The sequence below is a fragment of the Watersipora subatra genome, chromosome 1 (genome assembly GCF_963576615.1).
Source record: "Watersipora subatra chromosome 1, tzWatSuba1.1, whole genome shotgun sequence".
Classification (NCBI taxonomy): domain Eukaryota; kingdom Metazoa; phylum Bryozoa; class Gymnolaemata; order Cheilostomatida; family Watersiporidae; genus Watersipora; species Watersipora subatra.
The window spans coordinates 1,246,697-1,272,591 of record NC_088708.1 but is presented as its reverse complement, the minus strand read 5'-3'; the positions used below and the strand labels follow the sequence as shown (position 1 = coordinate 1,272,591).

Sequence of the window (25,895 nt, the reverse complement as noted above, 5' to 3'; positions counted from 1 at the left end):
AACTGACACATGTGTTTATTTTGCATGTTTCATATAGAAACAAAAGACTGCAATGCAACTTCTATTTGGACTTGTCATTCTCTCTATAACTGTTCCTCTACAGTCTGCTCTTGTGATGTACAGTCACCGCTGGTGCCTTCACGCTCAACAAGCCTGGCAACCAAGCAGTAGAATCAGTTCATTTTATGGCTATAATCAAAGTCTGGTAGAAGTTGCGCAAGGCCAAGATAAAAGCAGCAGCAATTTGACCAGCTATTTGCACCCAGTGCGTGTCTGCTGATCAACCTTTTCACTGAGTCTGTTGCTGATGCTGACAGCAGCTCTAAAGAGTTCCAAAGTTTGCGGTTGCTTGCACAAGTGTTCTCCCCTATTGCTTACCTCTTTTGCAAGACCTTTGAAAGATAGCGTTTGTCATACTATTAGAGTTGATGATGCATTTCTGCTAAAAAGTTTGAATTAACCAGCGCGGGTGCTGAGTGGCTACTGCGGAGCAGTCCTGTATGAGATGTTAAAGCAAATTGCGTGTCAACGCCCTGCTTGGCGAGGTAAACAGGTTGCGTGAATAGAATATAACGCATCGTTGATGACACTGTACTACTAAGCTTTGGATAGGATTATTTGTAAATTGTCAGGCGGTTTGTCATGTTTTCATTGACTAATTGGTGATTAGAAGCCATGTCATTGAAACTCACTAATGCCTGCCCTCAAAGCAAGGCAAAGCATGTCTCAGTATTTTATACAAATTCTAAGCCATATTACTACCATTGTATTTAACTTAAAAGGATTGTCTTTGCTGGGAAGAGATGTGATAAATACTCTCTATTTTAGCTTACTCCTGTCTGTCCCATCTGTTCTAAGCTCCATTCATAATACAGAGGGAATTATCAGTATTTGTTTATTAAGCCAGTCATAGCTGTATTATCCGGTTACCTGGACACTAATTTCATTCTAGATGGACATGAATAATAATCATTGAATTGGAACTTCAGCTAACCTTTCATTGGCCACATCTAGCAATTTCCGATTTTGATTGGCTAATGAGTTAGCAAGCGCAGTATATCAAACTGAGTTGTTCGTAAATGCCATATAAGTGTGGAAACAGCAAATAGCAAAGCTACTACTGCGTAAGCTTAATCATACAAGTATTCTAAGTACTGACTACTTTGCTCAAAGCATCTTTGTCTTCACAGGGTCGATTCCATCTTCACCAGTACTGCACCTTTCCATCCAACCTACAGGTTAGTTTCAATCAGCCTCAGATGACCTTCGTGTGAAGTCGGTAATGTGAGTAGATGTTATAATTTTGTTAAAAATGGTTTTACCGAAACAGTCTGTTCTAAGAGACACGAGCTACTGTCTGTCATAAGCTGAACTAGACTTGCTTTCTCCTAGATATAAATGACATACATTTCAAAGTAGACCTCCAAGCAGAAAGTGTCACTATCACAACAGGTACAGTGACCAGCTGCCAATTATGACCGCTAGCTTAGCAGTTGACCGCTTAGCTTTGTGCCGTTCAATGCCACGAGATAACATGACATGACTGCCTCGAGGTGACGTGAACTAACTAGAGAACTGATGAATGAAACAGCAAATGAACTTAGTATGAAGATTGGTAGCTGTAATGCAATCCTACTGATGGAGCGCAGAACGCTATTCTCTAAGTCTTATATTTCAACTCTTGGATGGGAGGTAGTAGAGATCACCAGAGAACAAACTAAACAGAGCTATAGCTGAATGACTAGGTTGCCTATGCGCTTGTGCTGTGATGAGCTGCCACATTGTAATACTGTGACACGTATTTCAACATCAGTTGAAGTATGCTATTGAGCTCTCATACTAGAACGAGAGACTGCATCTGGAGAGCTTAGAGCGCCTCTCCATGACGGACAAAAAATCAACAAGCCGCGCATATCCGGCTCAATATTGTTCTTGCAAATCACATTATGTCCTTCAATTACTTCTGCATATATAACAAAACAATAGAGCTTTTACTGTTCAAACCTGCCCTAGTCAAATGGTCATGAATAATGCATGCCCCCTGATGGCTTGTCAATATTATTCGGAAGTATAGTCGCTTCACAATATTTACCATAAGGCAAATCAATAACTGCAATTGTGAAGCCGTAAAGTGCCTTTGACTTTTCTACAATAGTTATTTAGAGCTGTGGTCTGATGGCGAATACCTGCTAGAGAGACTACATTTCACAGCTGCCTTAGGCAGACCAATAGCCGCTCTAAACTTGCTTCAACTCGAGAGATCATTCCTCTTCAATACTGCAATACATATCAACCAACTTTGGTGTCCACCTTGTAAATTGTGAGACCGTCTAATGAAACTCTCTGTGTCAAGTACTGATCAATCCTTGACCTGTGCTCTTGTCTCAAGTAGAATGTTTTGACCGTTCAAGAACATTCGTGATACACACTTTCATTTCATGGCACTGATACAAAACCTTCCATGCTAATCGTCAAATGAAATAGTAATTCGCAGCTCTGAAAAGAAGATACGAAAAACTCTACGCTAAGCTATGAGTACAACCGTGAGATTCAACTGATTTTTGGTTTTCAGTTTTTCTATCACGATTATATAAAGATGATCAAGTTGGTGATGCAAGTGTGCAGTTTTAAGCTTTCTAAATCTCTCAGAATTGGTGAGGCGCTGTTGTAAGGAAAAGCAAGCAGGTGGTGCTTATTCAGCTTGTAAACCAGCTCTGAGTAAAGCTATTCTAACCCCTAACACTAACTCTTAGCCATCGTTAGCAATCCATTAGCTCCCTGTCTGAAGGCTTAGCATAATGATGTCAGCTTAACACCCGATGATGCGTGGTCGATAGTGGCCGATACAGGGTCACAAACGGATACAGGGTTTGCTTATCATATAATTACTAATCGCCTGCTGCCAGCTATCATCGCAACTGCTGCCTAGATTCATGAGGGCTCGAATGAAACGTGCATCATATAATTAATGAGGTTGATAACCTCACAATTAGTCTTCTCGCGTAGGAAGAACAGGAAGATGAGTTCTCTGCCACACTCATACTTCACCTGTTTCCTGGCCTGATTCATCAGTCAATCCCGTTTGTCAGCTGGCTGCCCTTTTTTCTCATTTCTCTTTACCAGTTTTCTTAATACTTTACATAAAAGGCTTTTCAAAAATCCAGGTCTGAGTACACACTTATTTCTTGTGAGTAGGTAGAGTCTCTTGTTAGGCAGCTATTTACCAATCACTCCGGCAGCATTATCTTATCATTTCTCTGCTATATTCTTGTTTCTATTACAATCAGCAAGCTGGCAGCTGCAGTTAGTACTGCTCAATTGGCAACTCATTTTATTGCGATCAGCCAGGCATTGCCCTTGGACAGTTTGTCACTCGTTTGGTTTATTAATTATTTACAGATCTAGTGTATGAGCATGAAACTCAAGAACTACCTGAGCGCGAAAAGGCTGAAAAGAAAGCTCTCAAAGCCGAGTATTAATGCTTCCCAAGGCAGCATTAATGATAGCTTCGCAGACTTCAATGACAATGAGGTACTACCATCAAACACCACAAGGGATGATATGTTTTTGAGGCCAAAGAGAGACGGTGCTGTCGGACAGCGGTCAGATATGACTCAGAGTTTCTCTGGAATATTACCGAGCTACCAGAGCCGTCTTGTGCAGACTGATACACCCGTCCCCTACACCGACCATGGTTCACAAGCTGACTTACACATTACCGCTGCCGACAGTAAGCTGAAGTATTCTCCTCTTTCTGGGGATCCCGATTTATTTTTTTACAAAGACAGCATAAGCAGTATGGAAGTGGGTGGTTTGGATGAAGACGAAACAAACAGCAATTTATATTATCACTCTCTGCCTTCAAACCAAACTACTTATCACCAAATAAGAGAGATTCAATACAACTCTCTACCGTCCGCTACGACTCACACTACTTATACAGAACGCATGCCATCAACTAACCCTCCTCGACTCTGTAGTCGCTGGAAGAGAAGCAGAATTAAGACTAATCCTTGGCTGCCGCTGCCAGAGCTAAACAAGACTGAAACACTGCAGAGATTCAGAAAGGTCAACAGCAGGGCTGAACCACGACTCTCACGCTTTTTCTCTGAGGTACGCATTACAAATACTTAATCCTTTTTACTAAAATAGGTAAGATCGATATTCATATAAAAATGAGAAATGTGAGCCAGATGATTATGCAAAGACATCAGATATCGGGTTTTAAGTTATTGAATAACGATCAATTTTGCAATGTGACCCATGAGTGCCTGGATTAACTTAGCCGAAGGTGGCTGTAATTGACATTGCTGACAACCCCACGCAGTAACTGATGGCAACTGAAAGCTGATAGCCCATCAGAGAACTTTGAAGTTTGATCATGTCGTGATTCATTTTTGCTAAAATATGTCAAAAACTTTTCTTGTCAAATTTTGAGTCACAAAGCAACCAGCTGCTACTTCACCAGTTTATTAAAGTAACTGTTCACCAACAGCAGTGCTTTACCAACGATAGCGTGTTATGAAGACTATAACACGCTATCAGACTGGATGACGATTAAACAAATCCAGAGGACTGGCAATTTATGAAATAATTCTTTGAATTATTTCATCTGAGCTCTGCTGGTTTTTAAATGTTTTTTATAAGATTATGGTTTCATCACATTCTAAAACAATATATAATGCTGGTTTATTGTTTATAAATGAACCAATACGCTGTGAACAAAGTTTACCATTACATCGCAGTAATAATTTGTAAGTACTGTAATCCATATAACACTAGTTTTACTATCAATAAAATGTCTGTAGGTTTTTATGCCTGTTCTAAAAATCACTTAGTTACTCTTGCACTCTCTCTCTCTCTCCAATAAACTTTTGTTCATTTCTCTCTTATTCCGCATATTTTTAATACCGCTATCTTGATTTTCATTAAGAAAATTTCAATTATTATTTCACTTTATGGCTACTGTAGCAATCAAATAATTCTGTATTGAAGCACCATTGTAGAGTTTGGCGATCATTGGATGTATACGCACATCCTTCCGCTAACAAGCAAAATAGTCAAGTGTTATTCAATCAGTTGTCCCTTCCTGTATAACAAGCACATTTTTCAGAACCAGAGCTAGTAACAGACAGCCTATCCTTTCATAGCAAGAAGCATCTTTCGAATATTCTTCAAAGTGAACTTGTAGCCTTGCACATTTGACAACGAGAAATAGATATTATATCTGTGTGTAGAATCATAGAACTATTTCTGTTGAATACATAAACTAAATTGTAACAAAGGGTTTGATCCTTCCTAGACTCTTTTTAAAACTTTATTAAATATGTAACTATGCCTAGCAAAGCAATTTCAGTCACAATGTTTTGCATTTAAATATGTGGAAACCTTTTAAAAAGATCTTCCTGTAGCTAATTTTAGAGGATCAAACTGCAACAAATTTCTTCAAGAAAATCTTTTAAATCTGAATACATGTTGATACACACAGATGTCGTAATGGATTGAAACTGTGTTTGTGTGAAAGCATTTACTTAGCAATCGGTTCCTAATTTTCAGGTAGAAGAATTGATGAAGAAACAGCTTACAACTGCAGATGAGAGCAGAGAGGATGCAAACACCACATATCTAAGTCGGAGCAACGAATCCCTAGCGAGCACCTGCAGTACTGCTACAGAAATTCCTGTGCGAAAGGGTTTTTACTCATCTGTACGTTTGCCTTCGGAGGGATATACATCCGCTTGCGAAAGCAGTGACCTTAACCTTGCCGACACAGAATCACTTGCAACCGAATCTAGATGCTCATCGCCTAGCGGTTTATTAAAGCGGCATGGAGATGTTGAGCCTAGTCTAACTGGATATTGCCCTCCTTCGTTGCAGGACTTTAACGCTTCTATTAACAACAACAATAATAGTTGGACATCTTCGTCTAGCTCATTAATATCAGAGAAAATGTTTGCCTCGTCATATTCATCGCCTAAATACCACGCTCTTGAAGATAAGGTGCGCAAGCTCTGCCAATCAACATCAGATCTTGACGAGAAGATGAGGCAAGCTCGATTGGAATCTAGTTACATCCAAACAATGTCTTAATTTTAACTCAGTCACTCACCAGCTTACATTCACCCTGTGAGACTTTTCAGTCAGTTTCTTTAAATGCTTATTTAAAATTAGAAATAAATATACATATATATATATTATACGTATATTTGCATATATATTTATATTGTAAAAGTGGTAATTTTGGCAATTATCTCGGTAAATCATACCATGGAAAAAATTTCCAACTGCAAATGACTGATGCTTGTTCCAAAAGCCTCGCTAACAGAGTATCTCAACTCTACAGAGTAGCTAACTCTTGTATCAGAGTAGGCTACTTGACACTTGATGCCCGACAACAGCAAACAAGTTGAGCTGATAGGTATTAGAGAGCATAAAATAATGCTGCTAAGCAATTCAAGAAGTATTGCTCATTTCTGGTTTAGTTAATCCATATCATTCAAGCGTGTATTTTGTATAGCTAGAATAAAACGGCTGCAAGGTAAAGCAAACAGACTCGCATAATACACATACATAATAAAAGTATTAATGATAAAATATAAAAAAGTAACATTACCATGATAGACCCAACCTCAAGTTTAAAAGAAAAAATCCAAAATTAACGGCATATACAGCGATCACCTATTAATCGGTACTATACGCAATGGCATGTCATAAAAGAATATAGCATACATACACCAGGGCTGTGTTACTTTGTATACTGATAATAAAACAAGAATCTGTTAGAATTGATAAAGTTAGTTTGCAACAGATGAAACTTTCGCCAAATCTATTGTGTTAAAACTTGCTAGATAGACACCATTGGCTCAATCACTTCACAATATAACATTGTGTACACAGAGATTTTAGTTTATGGGACAAACAGAAAGCCATTAAAATATATAATTATCTTTTGCACCTTAGACTAGTACAAACATGAATACATGACTAATTAGTCTGCTAGTAAAAACTAGGTTTAAAACTTGCAGCAACCAGAAAACGAGACAAAAATGTTTTTAGTAGCGAGAGAGGAAGTGAGGAGGAACACGTTGATCGTGACTAGGTGAAGACTAGGCGAGGGTTTTAATAGCAATGAACAGTTGCCAGTTCTCATTGTTATAGCAGCTGGAAAGAGATAAATATTATAATGCAAGAATGATGGAAGAGTGAACCAACAGAGTGAGTCGTACACATCGAGTTACGCCATTAAGCATGGACACTACGTCATGGCAGTTGACTTGGCTAGAAGAATTTTGAATTTGTCAGAACTATAACAGCAGCTGGACATTGTAAAATTGCCATTTGTTTAAAAGCCAAACTGCCTTGAAGGCTTTTTACCCCAAAATCAATGACAAACTGCCTAGATCAAGATATCTTGGTCGGCTAACCATATTTTAACAGCTTTGTGACTCCTTGGACCAAATATATTTTATTAATAACGAAAGAACGCTTGTTTAGATCCAGATAAAAAAGCATATAAACGATGTCCGTGTAAGGTTAATGTTATGAACTATGATTAGCCAATTCTTTTTAATATGAGCAATAATAATAATATACCATAAAATGGGAATTACCGTTATTTTAGTTGCTTTCGTGCACTTCATTTTGAGTTTTATTTTATACCTACACTTATCACTCACGATTGAGTGTAGAGAAACTGCTCAGAGTTGTGCATTTAGAGCGCTGTGAGCCATCCTTTCTAAGACCTGTCCAGCTGCTCTTATACATGATACATGTTGCAAGTGTTGCTAGCTTATGCATAACTGCCACCAAAATTGACGAATTCTCTGGAAGACCAGAATAAGTTTACCGGTGTAGCAATGCCTGAAATAACAGCTACTGAAAATGAAAAAGTAAACCCTATGTTCAGTGCAGGCTATCAAATAGCTATCCTTCCTTGATGCCTATGGTCGTACTCATGGGAGTTACGACCCATGTATGATTCTTTCATTTCAAATTGTTCCTGATACATTTCATCAGTAGGCGTGTCGTCATAATTGTTGTGGTGCATAGTTCGTAGCCTTTGATCATTGTAGGCGTGTGAAGCCTTCGCTAGTTCACCGCTACGGTGATGAGACGGTCGGGAGGAGTGTGTGTGACGTTGGGTGTTGTGTCTATGTACAGCTGGAGCTGTATTGTGACGGTGGAGAGCCGGTGAATCTGCATGATGTGATGAGGTAGTAGGGGTGAGATGAGTATGTAGAGAGTTGGTGGAAGGTGCATGGGCTGGAGGGTGGGTCGCTCTGTAGTAGGCTTCTAAATACTCAGCTAAATGCTCACACGCATCCTCCAGCTGGTTCTCATCCAGTATCACATCAAACATGTCCTGCGAAAGGAAGATACACACATACGTTATATACGCACACATGTCATACACGAGCATATCTTATATACGAGCATATGTTATACACACACTTATGTTGTATACGCGCGAATGTTATATACACGCATAGGTTATGTACGAGCGTATGTTAAGTATGAGCAAATGTTATACACACAGGTATGCTGTATACGCGCATATGTTATATACGAGCATTTGTTATATACATGCATATGTTATATAAACACATATGTTATATACAGACAATATATACACGCATATGGTATACTAGCTGTTCTATCCGGCGTTGCCTGGGTAATAAAAAAGTCTCTGCACAGAAAATTGATTTGTATTTAACATGTAACAATATTTGCCATTCTAACTTTCAAACTACATATCATGAGAGAAATGTTTCATGCAGGCATCGTAACGCGTGGGCGCAATGCTAAAATAATACGTCATTTAGCGTGTGCATACGCTATACGGTATATGATGCCACCTTTGATCAATACACCTTGTCTAGCTTAATGGTAGAGCGCGTGGATTTCAAACTTGCGGGTTCAATCAATGCGAGTTCAAATCCATCAGAATGCGAAACTTTAATAGCAAGATCTTCATAGCTATAGCTGGACATACACGGACACCAACTTTGAGAAATATATATAAGGTATATATATATAGATACATGCATGATATATATATATACAGTCAAACATGGATAACTCGAACTTCAAGGGACCGAGCAAAAGTGTTCGAATTATCAGAGCATTCAAGTTATCAGAGCACTGTCACAAGTCCATATATTTACTTATTTATTAGTAGATACATGTACATATACAAACTATAATATAAATCAAAAGCAAAAATGGCTTGTTTCAAATTAAATGCTTCTAATGTAAAGTTTAAAACGTTTTCATGAAAAAGTATAGAGATTTTTCTATCACTTGAGATTGGTTTGTTGTTTGAAGTGATGTTATTGCCAGGACGTTTTTCAGATTGACATTGGCAAAACTTGATCGTTGTTGAAATGCTCAAAAGAAAAGACATTTTTTTCTTTTGGGGTTTTATCCACCATCAATTTTGCCGTTTTTTCTTGAAGTTTATGCAGATTACTTTACTTTACCTGGGATTCGTTAAGAGCAACACTCCGAGGCAGTTCAATTAGAAGTTTTACGAGGTTTTACGGTACATTCTATATCACTCACGCTTTTTTAATAGATACTTATTGAATGTACACACGTATTCTGTGTTTAGGTCAAACGATGAATAGTTTTTTGTAGCTCAGACAACGTATACGTTTAATTACAACATTTTTTAAGACGTTTTAAACATTCAACATTCCGACGTTGATTCAACACGGAATCAACGTCGGAAAACTATTCATCACGGGCTAGCCGAGTCACGCACTCAAGGATTTTCGCCACGCACATACAAAACAACATGCGATTTTTGTTTTGTATGTGCGTGGCGAAAATTCTTGCGCGCGTGACCCGGCTAGCCCGTGCTATTCATCGTATCGCTGTATAAATCAAATTTCACCAAACTGTTAGAAAAGTCGTTGACAAAAATATTTTGCCGATGGTGGTAATAACGACGCTTATGAATTACGAAAAGATGAAGTTTACCTCTATGGCTTTGAATAAAGTGATTTTCTAAAGCAAAAACAACCGTTTCGGTAGCCGTTGGGCAAAAAAACAGTTCGAATTAACAGTGTTGAATTCGAGTTATCTATAGCAATTTATCATTACGTGGGAACGGACCAAAGGAAATGTTCGAATTAACCATTTTTTCGAGCTATCCGTGGACGAGTTATCCATGTTTGACTGTATATATATATATGAGCATGTTATATACATGTACATGCATTTGTTATATACACGCACAAGTTATATACGCGCATATGCTATACAGGCTAGTGCTGGAACGATATCAAAAATTCGTTTCGGTACGATATGATGGCGTAGCCAATCGATATATCGGGTATGTTATTCGGAATTGTCTTATCTGCCATGAGAGAACAACTCCCTAATGAATCCATGCACCAGTATAATTCTTTAAAAAACGGGTATCAAATCGAGTAGAGGGCTATTTATCGACAATCATTCACCATGATATTATATTGAATTGAATGCCATTCATCAGAATTATATTCTATTGGACTCTGTAAGCGAGTACTGTGATACTATATAATGAAAATATCGACGATATAGTGAAATATCGACAATATCCAATATTTCGATATGGGCAGAAAGCACTCGGTACGGTCGGTATCAGAAAGTGGTATCGACGGTATACCGAAATATCGTAATATCGTCCCAGTACTAATACACGCGCGCAAGTTATATACACGCATATGTTATATGCAAAACTTTTTATTATTCGTGCACTGCTGGGCATTCAGTAGTACACACATGTTTTAGTGAAGATGCATGAGTAGCAAGGGACATCAGCATAGACATCTATAAGAGTCTAGATGTGTGGTAGTACACACGGTATATATAGCTGGATGACAATTTTTCTAATAAAACGGCTCATCTCGAACGAAATTTTTTTATTACAATCCGTTTAAAATGAGAAGGGAATACAAAACAAATTATATAATTCTGTTCAACAAAAGAAAATAACCAGCCAGAAGTGAATGGACAACGCCTGCAAGCTTACATGAGAAGCAGCATATCGCATCATATTACAATAGCAGTATAATTGTAGGTACGTTTGACATGCAGTATTTGTATAATATATACAAACACAATAATATAATGTCTAATATATATATATATGTGTGTAATATATATATATATATCGTATATATAAATATCGTATATATATATATCGTGTATATATATCATGTGTATATATATATATATACACATGTACATGTAATCATTATTTGGGTGTTAACTTCAAAGGAAGCCAACTCTAAACACATAGACTAGCTATCAATTGCTATTCCACTGCATGACTCACACTTACTAATGAGCACTGGTTGAGTTTTTCAGCAGCAACTAGTTGTACATTCATGTCTCTGCTTTGAGACTTTCCACGAGACTTCACCAGTCGCTGCAATACCTAAAGAGAACAGAAAACAAACATGTAACAGTAGTGAGCTGGCAAATCGTTTTATACCATTTAATAATTCGCGTAGAGTTATCTCCCCATTGAAGCTTGTGCACCCAGATGCAGCCATTCGCTTACAGAATAATCTGAACTGGAGACATTGATGAAATTTCCTAAATAAAAACTACTTATTCTCGTATGTATTAGAGGCCCATATAACAATTTACGACAACCATTGCTAAAGTACTGGCAAAAATGAAATAGCTGGAAATCATTAGCGAGGAGGTCCAACACAGGAAGTCCTGGTTGAGGATTAATACTGTAAAAGACTTGGATTCTTATGTGAACCTGTCGAGGTAAATACAAATGAATCAGCATTGTTTTAATGTTTAGTACTACTGTTAGTACTACTGTTAGTACTAATGTTAGTACTACTGTTAGTACTACTGTTAGTACTACTGTTAGTACCAGTGTTAGTACTACTGTTAGTACTACTGTTAGTACTACTGTTAGTACTACTGTTAGTACTACTGTTAGTACTACTGTTAGTACTACTGTTAGTACTAGTGTTAGTACTACTGTTAGTACTAGTGTTAGTACTACTCGAACCTCTGGTTCTGTTTTCACTCAACTTGTGTCAAGCATTACAAAGAAAGCATTTGCAGCAGTTTCAAATTTTAACAGCATTAAAATTATAAAAGCAGCTTATTTCAAACATTCATCATATGCTTAGCTAAAGTGTATTTTGTTGCCGGCAGCAACAAATTACATAGTCAGCACCATCGGGTAAAGGGTAGACCGAAGGAGGCGAATCTAAAACTGGTTTTAACATACAACAAATATAAAAAAGTTATCACTGACGAGTTTGGCAAATTCTCATTTCATGCTTTCTTGACAAACAATTGACTACGGCTCCGCTATTTAAGATCTCCTTAGCCAGTAACCCAACTTGATAGAGGCAGAGTAGGGGTGCTTATCATGAGGGCAATAAATAACGATAATATCAAAAAGGTATTAAATTTACAAAACTTGAGAGTAAAGGTAGCGTCAATTGCTGGCCGCGAGTGTGTGAGACAGATATACTCCGTCTGTTATGGGTGAGCAAACATCTTTATTCTATACAATATCTGCCAGTGGAACCTGAAATTTCCTTTTGTCCTGCTACATTTAGACAATACACTAGCACAAGAAATACATATGCCGGTGTTAAAGCCCTTTGATAATTGTGAGAAGTAATAACTTTCAGAATACACACAATCTAGAATTCTCTCTACTTCTTTTTCTGGTAAAAGGTATAACTTTTTTTCCTTTTTATGGTAAATTCTGTAGGCGGAGCCAAGAGGTGATCAAACCAGGTTCAAGGCCTCAAAGGAGCTTGATCTACTGCATCAACACATGGTCGATCCAAATTTCCTTTTTTCTCGCTAAATTCCTTGCCTATATACATTACACTATATACATTGCACTGTATAAATTGCACTATATACATTGCCTGTATACATTGCACTATATACATTGCCTATACGTATATATTGCACTATATATATTGCACTATATATATTGCACTATATACATTGCACTATATATATTGCACTATATATATTGCACTATATATATTGCACTATATACTGAGCACTTCTTTACCGCATCTACTTTAAATTATTTAGCCAGTGAAAAACAAATTACAGCTTGAATACAAAAAATTAAATATTCACTTATCATATGTGGATTGCCTCATACAAACATGGTGGAAAATAGAAGTTTGAATTATGTCTTAACTGAAAAATATTCACTGAAAATGCAGAGCACTGGCGTGTGAGTTGTCGGTTGTCATACACGTCGTGAACGAAATCTTCCGCAAAATAACTGAGCCGTTGAAATTTTAAAAAAAACAAAGATTAGAACAACTCATTTTACTGCAAATTGGTTGCGCAAGTTTTTATTCACGTAATGAATTATAACCATCTTGTTTTACTGAATGTAAAATAAGTTACAGCTTCAAACTAGTTCAACTTATGCTGTGATCTGCCAACGTATTTATAAATCATATGAAATTATACTTCACCATCATAAAAGTGAAACAGCACCCAAATGATATGATTAAGAAACCTATATAATTATTGCGAGTGATTTATATAAATGGCTCCAATAAACAAGTGCTACTTACATTTAATAATTTTCTAAATTTTCACTAAAATTCATTATAAACCAACTATCAATTGTTTGAACTCTGCGGCACACTCTTTGCAGCTGCTATACCTAAGTTTGTCCATCTTATCCGATATCTGGACTAACTAGGTTTGGTTTAATGAGGGCCGACTGTATCATGCATAAACTTTGCACTAATTATTCTTTATCATAAAATCCGTGACAGATCAGCTGATAAATTTTAGGAGAGAGATACTTGACTCTAGGGCGATGGTAGTGAGATTACTCACCAAGCTCCTGCGCTGAAAAAAGATAGTCAATATGGTATGCACTTAGTTTAGTTTGCTTCGAGATTTAAACCATGCCACTTTTGTTATACATGTAGATGGTAAAATCAAATCGCTTTTCAGCGAAAGGCTTTTGATATTGCACAAGCTAGTAAATCATTGTGATATATTTTACGTGTGAATTGGGAGGAAGGTTGTCATCCAACGACACGCAATGGATGTCAGTTTTCAGAACCAGACAGCGCCGACCAAGACTCTTGAGAAATGCTGAGAATAGCAACACCTGACTTTTGCTAAAGGGTTCTTATATATCATTATATAGGTCTTAGTTGAATATATGAAGGAGCTTCGGAATCTGTACATATGCCCTAGAAGAGGACGTGAGACAAAATATCTAACTTTAAAGGTTGACTTGCAACAAAATTCACATTATTGTTATTTGATATGAAAAGATTCACCATGTCTTACTCTGTTGTGTTGTAGGTGCAAAATATGTGGAAATGTGATTACAAGCTCTTAAAAGCTAAAAGCGAACAGAAAATCACAGCCACACGAGACCGCCATAGTTTGGATTCCCTTTCCAAAACGGCTCAAATGTGATGTAGTTGTGAGAGATGGTTTCTGTTTATACTTTCTTGCAACCTTATTCGTCGAAATATTTTCACAAATATACTTCACGCATTTAATAAAACTATGTCTATTGTTCTTATGCGTCTGTTTTACTGTCATCGTAATGCTGTCACTTTTAGCAGTGATATCTTATAACTTACCGTAAAAATTCGTTTAATTTTTTAGCCTTAGCTTGAAGGAGTACATATCATTCTCTGATAATCATGACGAGCCTGTTGGTCACTTGTGATAATCGAAAAGTGCTGCAGAAATTATTTGCGAAGTATTGGGTCACATGATCAGATTACAACTTGCCGATTAGACCAGGCCGAAACAAAACTGTAAAGTAGCGAACATCTATAATTGATACGGGGTCTTCGGTAAAACCCGAAGTTTTTGTCATAAACTAGTACTACGATAAGTTTTATATTGAGCTTTGTATTGGCCTTTCAATTCACGTGAGAACATACGTGACAAGACGATAACCAGATTTCGTGGCTAAGTCATCGAAATGAAGAGATTCCAATCTACGGCGGCTTTTCATTTTTGAGCTTTTAAGAGCTTGTAATCACATTTCCACATACAGTGAAACATGGATAACTCAAACTTCACGGGACCGAGCGAAAGTGTTCGAGTTATCAGAGCGTTCAAGTTATCAGAGCACAGTCACAAGTGAATGTATTTATCAGTAGATACATATACAAACTACATGTATATATAAAACTAAAGTATAGGTTGTTTGTTGTAAGTTAAAGGGCATCTGATGTAGAGTTTTCAAGTATTTATCAGAAAGTATAGATATTTTTATACACTTGAGATTTGTGTGTTGTTTTAGGTAATGTGACTGCCAGAACTTTTTCAGATTAAAATTGGCAAAACCTAATCGCGGTTAAAACGCTCAGAAAACATTTTTTCTTCTGAGTGTTAAGATTAAAATTGGCAAAACCTAATCGCGGTTAAAATGCTCAGAAAACTTTTTTTTTCTGAGTGTTTTACTCGAGATCAATTTTGCCGATTTTAGTCTTAAAACGTCTTGTCAGTCACATCACCTAAAACTGCAAACAAATCTCAGCCCAATAGAAAAATATCTATTCTTTCTGATAATTTTTAAAACTGGACATAAGTGAACATTTATGACCAATGCGAAAAAGCATGCTTTACATCTGATCAGTTGTTTCATTTAAAAAGCTTATCGAGTGTAGTCTGTGACAAGGTATTTTTTTGACAAAGATCATCAGTGTGATTTATTGTAGAAATAGATTTTAAACAGTTATTATAGTCCTTAAAAACCTGTTAGCCTTTTCTAACAAAATTGGCCCATCGATAGGTACGCCTTCACTACGCACTTGTCTAAACCAAGTCAATAATACACCATCCAAATCATCGTGCGACGTTGAACGATCTCTTAGCCTTGATGAATTTTGGTCACATAACGATCTTATTCTTTCTTTTTGTTTAATCCATGTTGACACTGTACTTTTTGGAAGATTTTCTCTTTTTGATAATGCTGATAGCTTTTGTCCTGCTTCGATTTCCTCAAGTACTTTAAGTTTGTCAGAAGGTTTCCACGCTTTTCTTTGCTTGCGTGATGCCATCGTAAAGCGGATGTGTGTTGTAGCGGACGCCAAGCCACGAGCCTATTTGTGACATTTTATCTTTATGTATCCGCATATAATAACTGTTACAATATGTATTTTGCATGCTGTGTCTATCTTTATTAAATTTTTATCGCTAATACCTTCTAACGTTTATAGCTTGGCCGTAACTAAGCGAACGTCTTAGCGACCCTATTAATCATTTTTATGCGATTTTTTTTTCGGTTCCATTATACGGTACGGGGGAAATTATATGTACACTATACGCGTATAAAAAGCGCTTTCGTTAAGAAAGCAGAGTAGTCTCAGCTCCGCGACTAGTGGAAACTCCTTCGAAATAAATTAAACGGAAACCACGTTTGTGAATTCGGCAAAAAACTGTTCGAGTTAACGGTGCAGAGGTCGAGTTATATAAAGCCATTTATCATTGCGTGGGAACGGACCAAGCAAATCCATTCGAGTTAACCATGTGTTCGTTATATCCGAGGGCGAGTTATCCATGTTTCACTGTATTTGGCACTTACAACACAACAGAGTGAGACATGGTGAATCTTTTGATACCAAATAACTGTAATGTGAATTTTGTTGCAAGTCAACCTTTAAATAGGGTATGCCATAAGCATTTGTTTAGTCTTATGTGTATATCAATAAACCTGGAGTTATCCTCTCCATGCCTCTCTCTGTGATACCGCCGCCTACCAAGGACAAACATGAATCCAATAAAAAAGTTTTGGCATACACCGAGCATTTGTTACATTGCAAGCTTTCGAGTACCATGGCCTAAAAACACTGAACTATTTATAAATATCTGAGGCTGCAAGTTGTAATAATGTATCAGCATGTAAGGTCTTAGACCCTGTCAATGAACCCTAACTAACATACCCATGCTTACCCAACAAAGGCAAGAGCTACTGTATTTCTCATATGCGTGTAATAGGAATCTAAAGACCTCATGTCTACCACAATAGCATACATTTAGGAAGTAACAATAATAATGGTGTACATAATAGGGGGCACCCCAATGTGTACGGGGTGTACAGGAGTACACTCCGTACATAGGGAATACGAAAGCATTCTTATTTGGCTTGTGTTGAATACTGCATGGATTAAACAAGCTTAAAAAACTACAATTGATGAAGAAACATCATAAATCATAAGGTTAGAGTTGCGCTCTCCCAGAAGAAGGGAGACTACTGCCTGACATACCTTGGGTGAGGAGATTTTGAGGTGAATGAGGATGGGTGCAAGGGATGTCTTGTTTATCTGAGATGGGTGGTTAATAGTATCACAGTCAAGAACAACTAGTTGTAGAGTCCTTGCAAGCTCAAATATTCGCTCAATTTCTGCCTGAACCTCGACTACAATACAAATGAGCGTGAGTATGGTGAGGATAGCCTGAGAACCATTGACAATCTAACTTGGAAGCGATATGCTGAGACTTGGCCAACTAGAAGGCATCCTCCAACTAGAAGTCATCCTCCAATTAGAAGCATGTTCTCCAATTAGAAAGATAACCTGGAAACAGAAGTAGTTGACCGACTATCATCAACATTGGCATAGCCAGTGACTGGTCGCCATGGGAGTAAATATGACATGGCTTCAGAAATTAGATATGATGGCAGCAAACAGGGCAGCAGAAGGCTATTCATAATGAGATTATGAATCTCGCAAGTAGAATTGATCTGAATCTCTAGGTGCAGGTATTAAAGAGAATATAACAAAGATTATTGCATGATAAAGGGTGCTTCCCAGTACATTCACGGCTTACGACTATAAATAAGTCAAAGCATTCATTGTCGCTATGTGCTATAATCCACATACAGCAACAATGCTGCGTGCGCACTGTAAGTTGAGTACTATAGAGTGAATATACACTATGATCCCATATAACACAATACTACACACTGTAAGTTGAGTACTATAGAGTGAATATACACTATGATCCCATATAGCACAATACTACACACTGTAAGTTGAGTACTATAGAGTGAATATACAATATGATCCCATATAACACAATACTACACACTGTAAGTTGAGTACTATAGAGTGAATATACAATATGATACCATATAACACAATACTACACACTGTAAGTTGAGTACTATAGAGTGAATATACACTATGATCCCATATAACCCAATACTACACACTGTAAGTTGAGTACTATAGAGTGAACAGAGTGGCAACTAATAGGATGCAGAGGCGTGGAGACACTGGTGCGGCACTGCATAAAACTAATGTGGAAAATGCACACACTTGCCTGGCAATGCAGGAGCTAGAGAGAATACAGCTGATACATAGATAGAGAAAATGAGGCTACTACAGAGATGGAGTAAAGAAGCTATAAATTTTGTAACTTATATCAACTGTGATTCAAAGCTGCGAGAGAAACAGTGAACATAAATAACCTTACAAGTATGAATGTTTACATTACATGATGATCTGCGCTGCCAGCAGTCCATCTGTGTGTTTAAATCGGTTTGTCATTTTCCAATGATCAATAAGAAATTAGAATTGCACCAATCGGATATTTTCCATTAATTAATACATTTTGGTAAATTAGTAAAGTGATTCAAGCATTCATCATTATCATTGGTCAACACAGATCAAATTCTATAGGTCATCACAGATCAGATTCTATTGGTCAACATGACACTTCAATAATCATGGCTGTAAATATCTAAATTACACTTGGCTTTTCCCAGCAGACTTCATAGTCAAAGTATTACCTCAAATGGTGTGAGGCTGAAGCAGAGCTTCTTGCAGAAGATCGGAACAGAAAAAGGAAATTATAAATAAGAGAACAATAATTCGTGGATCGAGAGAGAAGCGGGTTTAGAGCAAATTTCAGAGGTCTCTCTCTGATTGTGCATAGGTACCTAGGAAGAAGTGGAGTAGGTAGGTACTGTACCTGAGAGGGTAGAGTAGGTAAGTACCTGGAAGGGGTAGAGTAGGTAAGTACCTGGACGGGGTGGAGTAGGTAGGTACCTGAAAGGGGTAGAGTAGGTAAGTACCCAGAAGGGAGTGAAGTAGGTCAGTACCTGAAGAGGGTGGAGTAGGTAGGTACCTGGAAGGGGTGAAGTAAGAAGGTACCTGAAGGTAGAGTAGGAAGGTACCTGGAAGAGAGTGGAGTAGGTAGATACCTGAAAGGGGTGGCATAGGTAGGTGGGTACCTGGAAGGGAGGACCTGGGTGTAAGAGTAGGTGAACTTGGAGAAAGTGCGACAGATCTTTTTAAGACAGTAGAAATGGTGATACTGACAGATTGAGACTAACAGTGATATTGACACAGTGGCACCAGGAAAGAATAATATTGACGGACTCTAGCAGTGAGTGCTATGGATGCAATACACTAGCAGTGAGTGACACTAGCAGTGAGTGACACTAGCTGTGAATGATACCGACAGAGAATGACACTAGCAGTGAGTGACACTAGCAGTGAGTGACACTAGCAGTGAGTGACACTAGCTGTGAGCGACAAATGACTAAAAGCCATGTAAAGCATAAACTAGCAATAACCAATGACATACTAACCGGGCTCAGCCTGTGTTTCTACAGCAGAGAGAGATAGTAAACTACTCACCATGCCAGCGCACTACAACTACTGACTAGGAATTTTCATAGTCGAGCATTTCTGATGAAAACCTTTTCACATTTCACTACTCATGACAGCAGCCAGATGCTGTAGAAGGACATTGAATTCAGAAATCTGAGAAAAATACTATGTTGAAATTGAGCAGAAGAGATCATTGCGCTTCTACAATAACAGGTTGCTATAGAAGGTCATGATAGAAGTAGAATCAACTAAAGAAAGCTGGAAAGCATTAGACAGCGCTTGGTTGGCTTAGACCTCCAATAAATATGATATAGAGAGGAGCAGAACGCAGTCAAGTCGTCCCCTGGTGCAAAACACTCACCTGCTGCCCCTGCCGTCCTACTTCCCGACCTCTCCACAGCCCCACGTTTTGTGTTGGGGGCCAATGTTGCCTTCTTGGCCATAGATATATCCGCTGTTACTCTAGTAATTACCACTCTATTTTCAAACCTCTTGCGCAGGAAGTCAAACAGTGCTTTCTGCATCATATCAGTCACCTCGTAACCCTTGAGAGAAGGTCCAACAAGCACTACTGGTCTCATAGAGGGTACTACTTCATAGGGAGGTACGTTGTCAGGCTGTAATAGACACAGAACATAGGGAGGTATGTTGTCAGGCTGTAATAGACACAGAACATAAGGAGGTATGTTGTCAGGCTGTAATAGACACAGAACATAGGAAGGTATGTTGTCAGGCTGTAATAGACACAGAACATAGGGAGGTATGTTGTCAGGCTGTAACAGACACAGAACATAGGGAGGTATGTTGTCAGGCTGTAATAGACACAGAACATAGGGAGGTATGTTGTCAGGCTGTAATAGACACAGAACATAGGGAGGTATGTTGTCAGGCTGTAACAGACACAGAACATAAGGATGTATGTTGTCAGGCTGTAATAGACACAGAAAAGGCCAGCTTAGTGTTTGTGCAAACAATTTCGAGAAAAGGACAGCTGGTAGTGATTAACATAAAAACAGCACGAGAAATGCAATTGCAGTGTGATGCCAATAGGAAGCTGACCAGATAAAGTATACTGATTTTATATGAAGCCTGCAAAGTTGCTCATGCCAACATGAAGTAACTATGGTTTGCGAGTTGTCTGCAAATCCAGAAGACATTGAAGGAGTGACATGGCAATTTTACAAACTCTACGTAGTAATAACTTTCATACATCGATTCGCTTCCCGAGGCTTCCAATGTTGTCATATTCTGAATGCCACCTAGACAAGCCTCACAAAAAATTGGACTGATTTTTGGCGATGTTACAAATTAGATAATATGTGGTGTTTTGGAACCAGGAATTTAACGAATTATGAGAAAAACAAAATTACGAATCCAATCGTAATAAATTCGAATAATTTGTGAACCATCGTAATAGCGATATAATATCGGTTGTATTAATAGACATCGTAATAGCGATATAATATCGGTTGTATTAATAAACATCGTAATAGAGATATAATATCGGTTGTACTAATAGACATCATAATAGCGATATATCGGTTGTATTAATAGACATCGTAATAGCGATATAATATCGGTTGTATTAATAGACATCGTAATAGCAATATATCGGTTGTATTAATAGACATCGTAATAGCGATATAACTGACATATAACATGCAATATAACACCTGAGCGTGTTACTGCTCAGGTGCAAATGTACCAAATAATAATAATTCATATTTATCATTGACGAGTATTACTGCTCAGGTGCAAATGTACCAAATAATAATAATTCATATTTATCATTGACGTGTATTACTGTTCAGGTGCAAATGTTCCAAATAATACTAGAAATTCCACTGTCATACAGCCCACGACTAAACTGATATTGGAAAAAAGAAAGGGTACTGATGGTTGAGAAATGCAATATTAGCAGTCAAATGGCACTGCAGTGCAATAGGATAACTGCAATGGTAGCTGTAATGTACTGGGTGTGGGTGTTATTATATACAACAAATAGCAATAATGAAAGGAAAAGATTATATGTTTATATCTCTCCCCCTGCAATAGGAGAAATGCAATATTGGCCAATATTAGAAGTAAAATGCACTGATATTATTAAAATAACCAATATTATTAATATAGTAATAATATAAAACCAATGCACAATTTTGTTTACATTTTAAAACGTCATAGCTAACAATATCAAGAAGTTGTGATATTTATATAGGTTTTTAGAAAATATGTACTACGTAGTCATTGTTCTGTAGTCATCCAAACTTATAATTAAATATTGTAATAATCTCATAAGAATCGTTAGAAAAAAATATCATCGTCATTTCCTTTACTTACACTGCGTTGGACATCAGTTAGAATACCAAAGTACTCAAAAGTGTCTAAAATGTCAGTTACTTTGAAATCGGCAAAATTGAAACGATTTCAGTACTCCTACGTTAATTGCAGAAACCTTCGGCAATCCGACAATGCTATAGACTGGTGAAATGTGAACGTTATTTTTTCGTGAAATGCGCACGACTTAATTGTTCTATTCTCTGTCGCTCGGCGTTTCAATTTCCGGTCTTAACTTTGATAAAAGTTAGGCTTAGCAAGTTTTAATAACGATTTTCGGCCAAATAAATCTGTCTATTTGTGTATAATCCGTTCAGATGGTTAAGTTTTAAGATACTGTCGACACTTTTCAAAAACTTGGTAATATACTTGAATAGGCTTATATGTTTTGTATCGTTATTATACTTAAACGACTCTACAAAACGATGGTTAAATTTGTTGATGAGATTTCGAAACGAGGGTTTGCGACGTTGTTGATGAATAATTTTTGTAAGTTGTGTGCACATGCATTTATCATAAAACTCTCAAACTTCGCTCCGCTCATTTGGTCGTGAGAATAAATTATTCTACAAAGAAACTATCCCTGATTAAAATAAGATTGTTTGTAATGTAACCAATAAATCAGTAAAACAGGTAAGTAAAATAGGTCATAGGCTTTCCTGCTGTCACACCTACAATGTGTTTCAGAAAGACCACAATATTGTAGACAGGCTAGTCGAGCAATGCAATGCTGGCTAAGTTTCCCAATCAGTACTAAAACAGCTTCTTTGTTTTTTGTCTGTCATTAGATAATCATTCATATCAATTGAGTGACCCTAACTTATAGTACTTCACCATGTAATTGAGTGACCCTAACTTATAGTACTTCACCATGTAATTGAGTGACCCTAACTTATAGTACTTATGTAGCAGCTGAGAGGATAACATGCAGTACATGTTACAGCTGAGAGGATAACATGCAGCAGCTGAGAGAATCACATGCAGCAGCTGAGAGGATCACATGCAGCAGCTGAGAGAACCACATGCAGCAGCTGAGAGAATCACATGCAGCAGCTGAGAGGATCACATGCAGCAGCTGAGAGAATCACATGCAGCAGCTGAGAGAATCGCATGCAGCAGCTGAGAGAATCACATGCAGCAGCTGAGAGGATCACATGCAGCAGCTGAGAGAATCACATGCAGCAGCTGAGAGGATCACATGCAGCAGCTGAGAGGATCACATGCAGCAGATGAGAGGATCACATGCAGCAGCTGAGAGGATCACATGCAGCAGCTGAGAGAATCACATGCAGCAGCTGAGAGAATCACATGCAGCAGCTGAGAGAATCACATGCAGCAGCTGAGAGAATCACACGCAGCAGCTGAGAGAATCACATGCAGCAGCTGAGAGGATCACATGCAGCAGCTGAGAGGATCACATGCAGCAGCTGAGAGGATCACATGCAGCAGCTGAGAGGATCCCATGCAGCAGCTGAGAGAATCACACTCAGCACATGTTACAGCTGATAGGATAGCATGCAGGACATGTAATAGCTGAGAGGATCACACACAGCACATGTTACAGCTGAAACATTCTGTACATGTCAGTCGGAAACAGGACATCACATTAGGTTTTGCTTATAACCAAACTTCCATGATATCTCTTCTTTATGGGATTTTGAGAAAGAATAAAATTTGAGAGTAGGCGAATAGATAGCCTGTCTTGACAAACTGTTGTTTTTGCGGAGTTGTCTCCCAGCGAGCGGAGCGAGCAAAACAACAGCTTGTTACAAGACGCACTGCACCTGATGCATCAGCTGCACTGAGAGGGAGTTGTTCTCTTCCGTCAATGCGGCTTGGCTGCGATGTTATGTCGGTCGCTCCATTGGTAATCATAAGGATTTAGCCCAAAAATTTATGTAGAAAAAAGATAAAAACGTTTAACCAGAGACCAGTCTCTGCGGTAAACTTTAGTAGCAAATAGACAGGCTAGAAAATAGACAGACTCTTTTTGAAAATGTCCAATGTGAATAATACGTGAAATACAGTCCTGTAGGCATGTAGATGCACAGCATCAGGAAGGCAGGAAGGCAGCAATTGCAGGTTGTTTACCTAAGCAGCAGAGATGGCTCTTCACTGTTTATAGCCAGTAGTCGTCTGCTCTAGGAATGCCGTCTTCAGAATGAAGACTTAATTGTGGAAGAGAGAAGGCGAGCATTACATGGCTAATTAAGCATAAACAGGAAATAGCTCCCTATCAATGATTGAGATAGAAAGAACGGCTCGGCAGACGCTGTTTCTGATAACAAATAGATCACCGTTATCAATTATAGAACACGCACCTCTTTTCTCACATTAACAGATTACAAGCGTACCTTTCATCGGCCAATTTAGTCTGCCTTTAGTACTGCCCCACCCCTTCACAACTGCCGCAATATTTCTTTCTAATAAATTTTTACTTTTGCATTTTATTAATAGATAACTTATACACATACGAAATGTCATTTCTCTTATGCTAGGGGGTACCCCGTAGCACACCCACATGGGACTCCTACTTGGTTCAACAATACATAGGAGGAGTACATTTACTTTTCATATGAGGTTTGCTCTGGGTTCAAACAAACTTCTAGTTCAATTCTAAAGTAGGTTGAGCATGACAGAAGCAACTACCTGTCAGCAAAGGTGAAGGATAGCTGGCCTCCCATATCACATGCAATAAATGAGAGCAGGAGCCGGCTACTCAACTTAAAGACAGTATTGAGATGGAGAGAGAGAACACACTTTCTAACATGCCAAAGGAATTTACTAACCTTTTTGAAAAATGGACTTTTGCGCTGTTTGTCTCTCGTGAGAGTTGGCGCCCCTGTGCCACCTCGACCTGCTCGTGGGTTTCCCAAGCTATCCGAGTCTTCACCATCAGCCAGCTCAAGATCATTAGCTGGAGAATAGAGTAGACCAATGGAGTAAGTAGTGGTCAGAAGTTGGAGTAGCTTGACACTTCCTAGTTAGAGCCCTGGCAACTACAGGTGACAGGGTTCTCTCTGATGTTACTCAACTCCAGATGTTTACACAAGTCGGATTTGCAGTTTATATACTCTTTGACCGCTATAATTTTAACATTGTTTGGCAAGCTTTGTGCCTCTGTACTCAATGGAGAGACTGGTGGTAACCAACAATGCGTTGAAAAAGGAGTCATGTTCGATCCTAGAAGAACTATCACCTAATCTATGCACATGGCTGCCGACGTCATGTGCATAGATTACTTCCGGTACACAGGCAGCATCCTAATGATTATTGCTGATAAGCATGATAAAAACATTTTACCGGTGATGATACTAGACCGCAGTTGTTAGGCCAAATTGGTATATACTGTATGTTATTATTACTGTAAAATATGAGTATAGATGATATAGTATATCCAGTGTACCCAGTCAAGCTACCGATTCTAACCTCATGCAGAATCAATGTACCTTATGTTTTGCCATGGATACTAAAATTGACCTTACTCTATTTTATGTGCCAATTGTTCAGTAAAAATTTTGTGGAAGGCCTCAGTAATATTCTGCTACCTTATCACTTTGAATTTTAAAATGTGTCAGTGATGAATTTTTGACTGAACCCCAGAGCATTTTAAAAGGTCTTGTTTAGGTTTTGTACTCGGGTTTACAGTTGAAAGTGTTTTATGGCACCAGCCAGATGAGCAAGAGGCAGCCGAGTAACCTCATATTCGGCTGGTACACTCAAATAGGTGTCCAGTTTAATAAAGTTTAAGGTATACATACTATGTCTTTTGTACAATGCATATCGCCTAGCAAACCTCTCGCTTCTATTCAAATAAAGATTACTAGACAATGTATTTGAAGATGGTGAATGCCAATTCCAACATTGGTAGAGGACATGCATCCAATAATAAACAAACTCACACCTAATCGACACGAAACATCAAGCCAGCTATTGAGAGTGACTATGCAG

The 25,895-nt window shown here is 38.1% G+C and overlaps 2 protein-coding genes across 3 annotated transcripts in view; one reads left to right on the top strand and one right to left on the bottom strand.

Moving 5' to 3' along the window:
• Nucleotides 1-1,095: 1,095 nt before the first annotated feature.
• On the top strand, nt 1,096-6,333 carry LOC137385622 (uncharacterized). Its single transcript, XM_068072122.1, has 3 exons — nt 1,096-1,238; nt 3,400-4,113; nt 5,557-6,333. The coding sequence occupies exons 2-3, from the start codon at nt 3,409-3,411 to the stop codon at nt 6,088-6,090; spliced, it is 1,239 nt and encodes a 412-aa protein (XP_067928223.1). The 5' UTR covers nt 1,096-1,238; nt 3,400-3,408; the 3' UTR covers nt 6,091-6,333.
• A 228-nt stretch (nt 6,334-6,561) lies between these two features.
• The window catches only part of LOC137385621 (voltage-dependent L-type calcium channel subunit beta-1-like), a 43,015-nt gene continuing 23,681 nt past the window's right edge, over nt 6,562-25,895 (bottom strand). For both annotated transcript variants that reach the window (XM_068072120.1, XM_068072121.1), the window contains 6 exons: nt 24,734-24,861; nt 19,972-20,227; nt 19,589-19,606; nt 17,259-17,410; nt 11,330-11,425; nt 6,562-8,362 (listed from right to left, as the gene is read on the bottom strand). In XM_068072120.1, the coding sequence (XP_067928221.1) occupies nt 7,916-8,362; nt 11,330-11,425; nt 17,259-17,410; nt 19,589-19,606; nt 19,972-20,227; nt 24,734-24,861 (1,097 nt within the window). In that variant the 3' untranslated portion in view covers nt 6,562-7,915. The remainder of the gene's footprint in view (nt 8,363-11,329; nt 11,426-17,258; nt 17,411-19,588; nt 19,607-19,971; nt 20,228-24,733; nt 24,862-25,895) is intronic.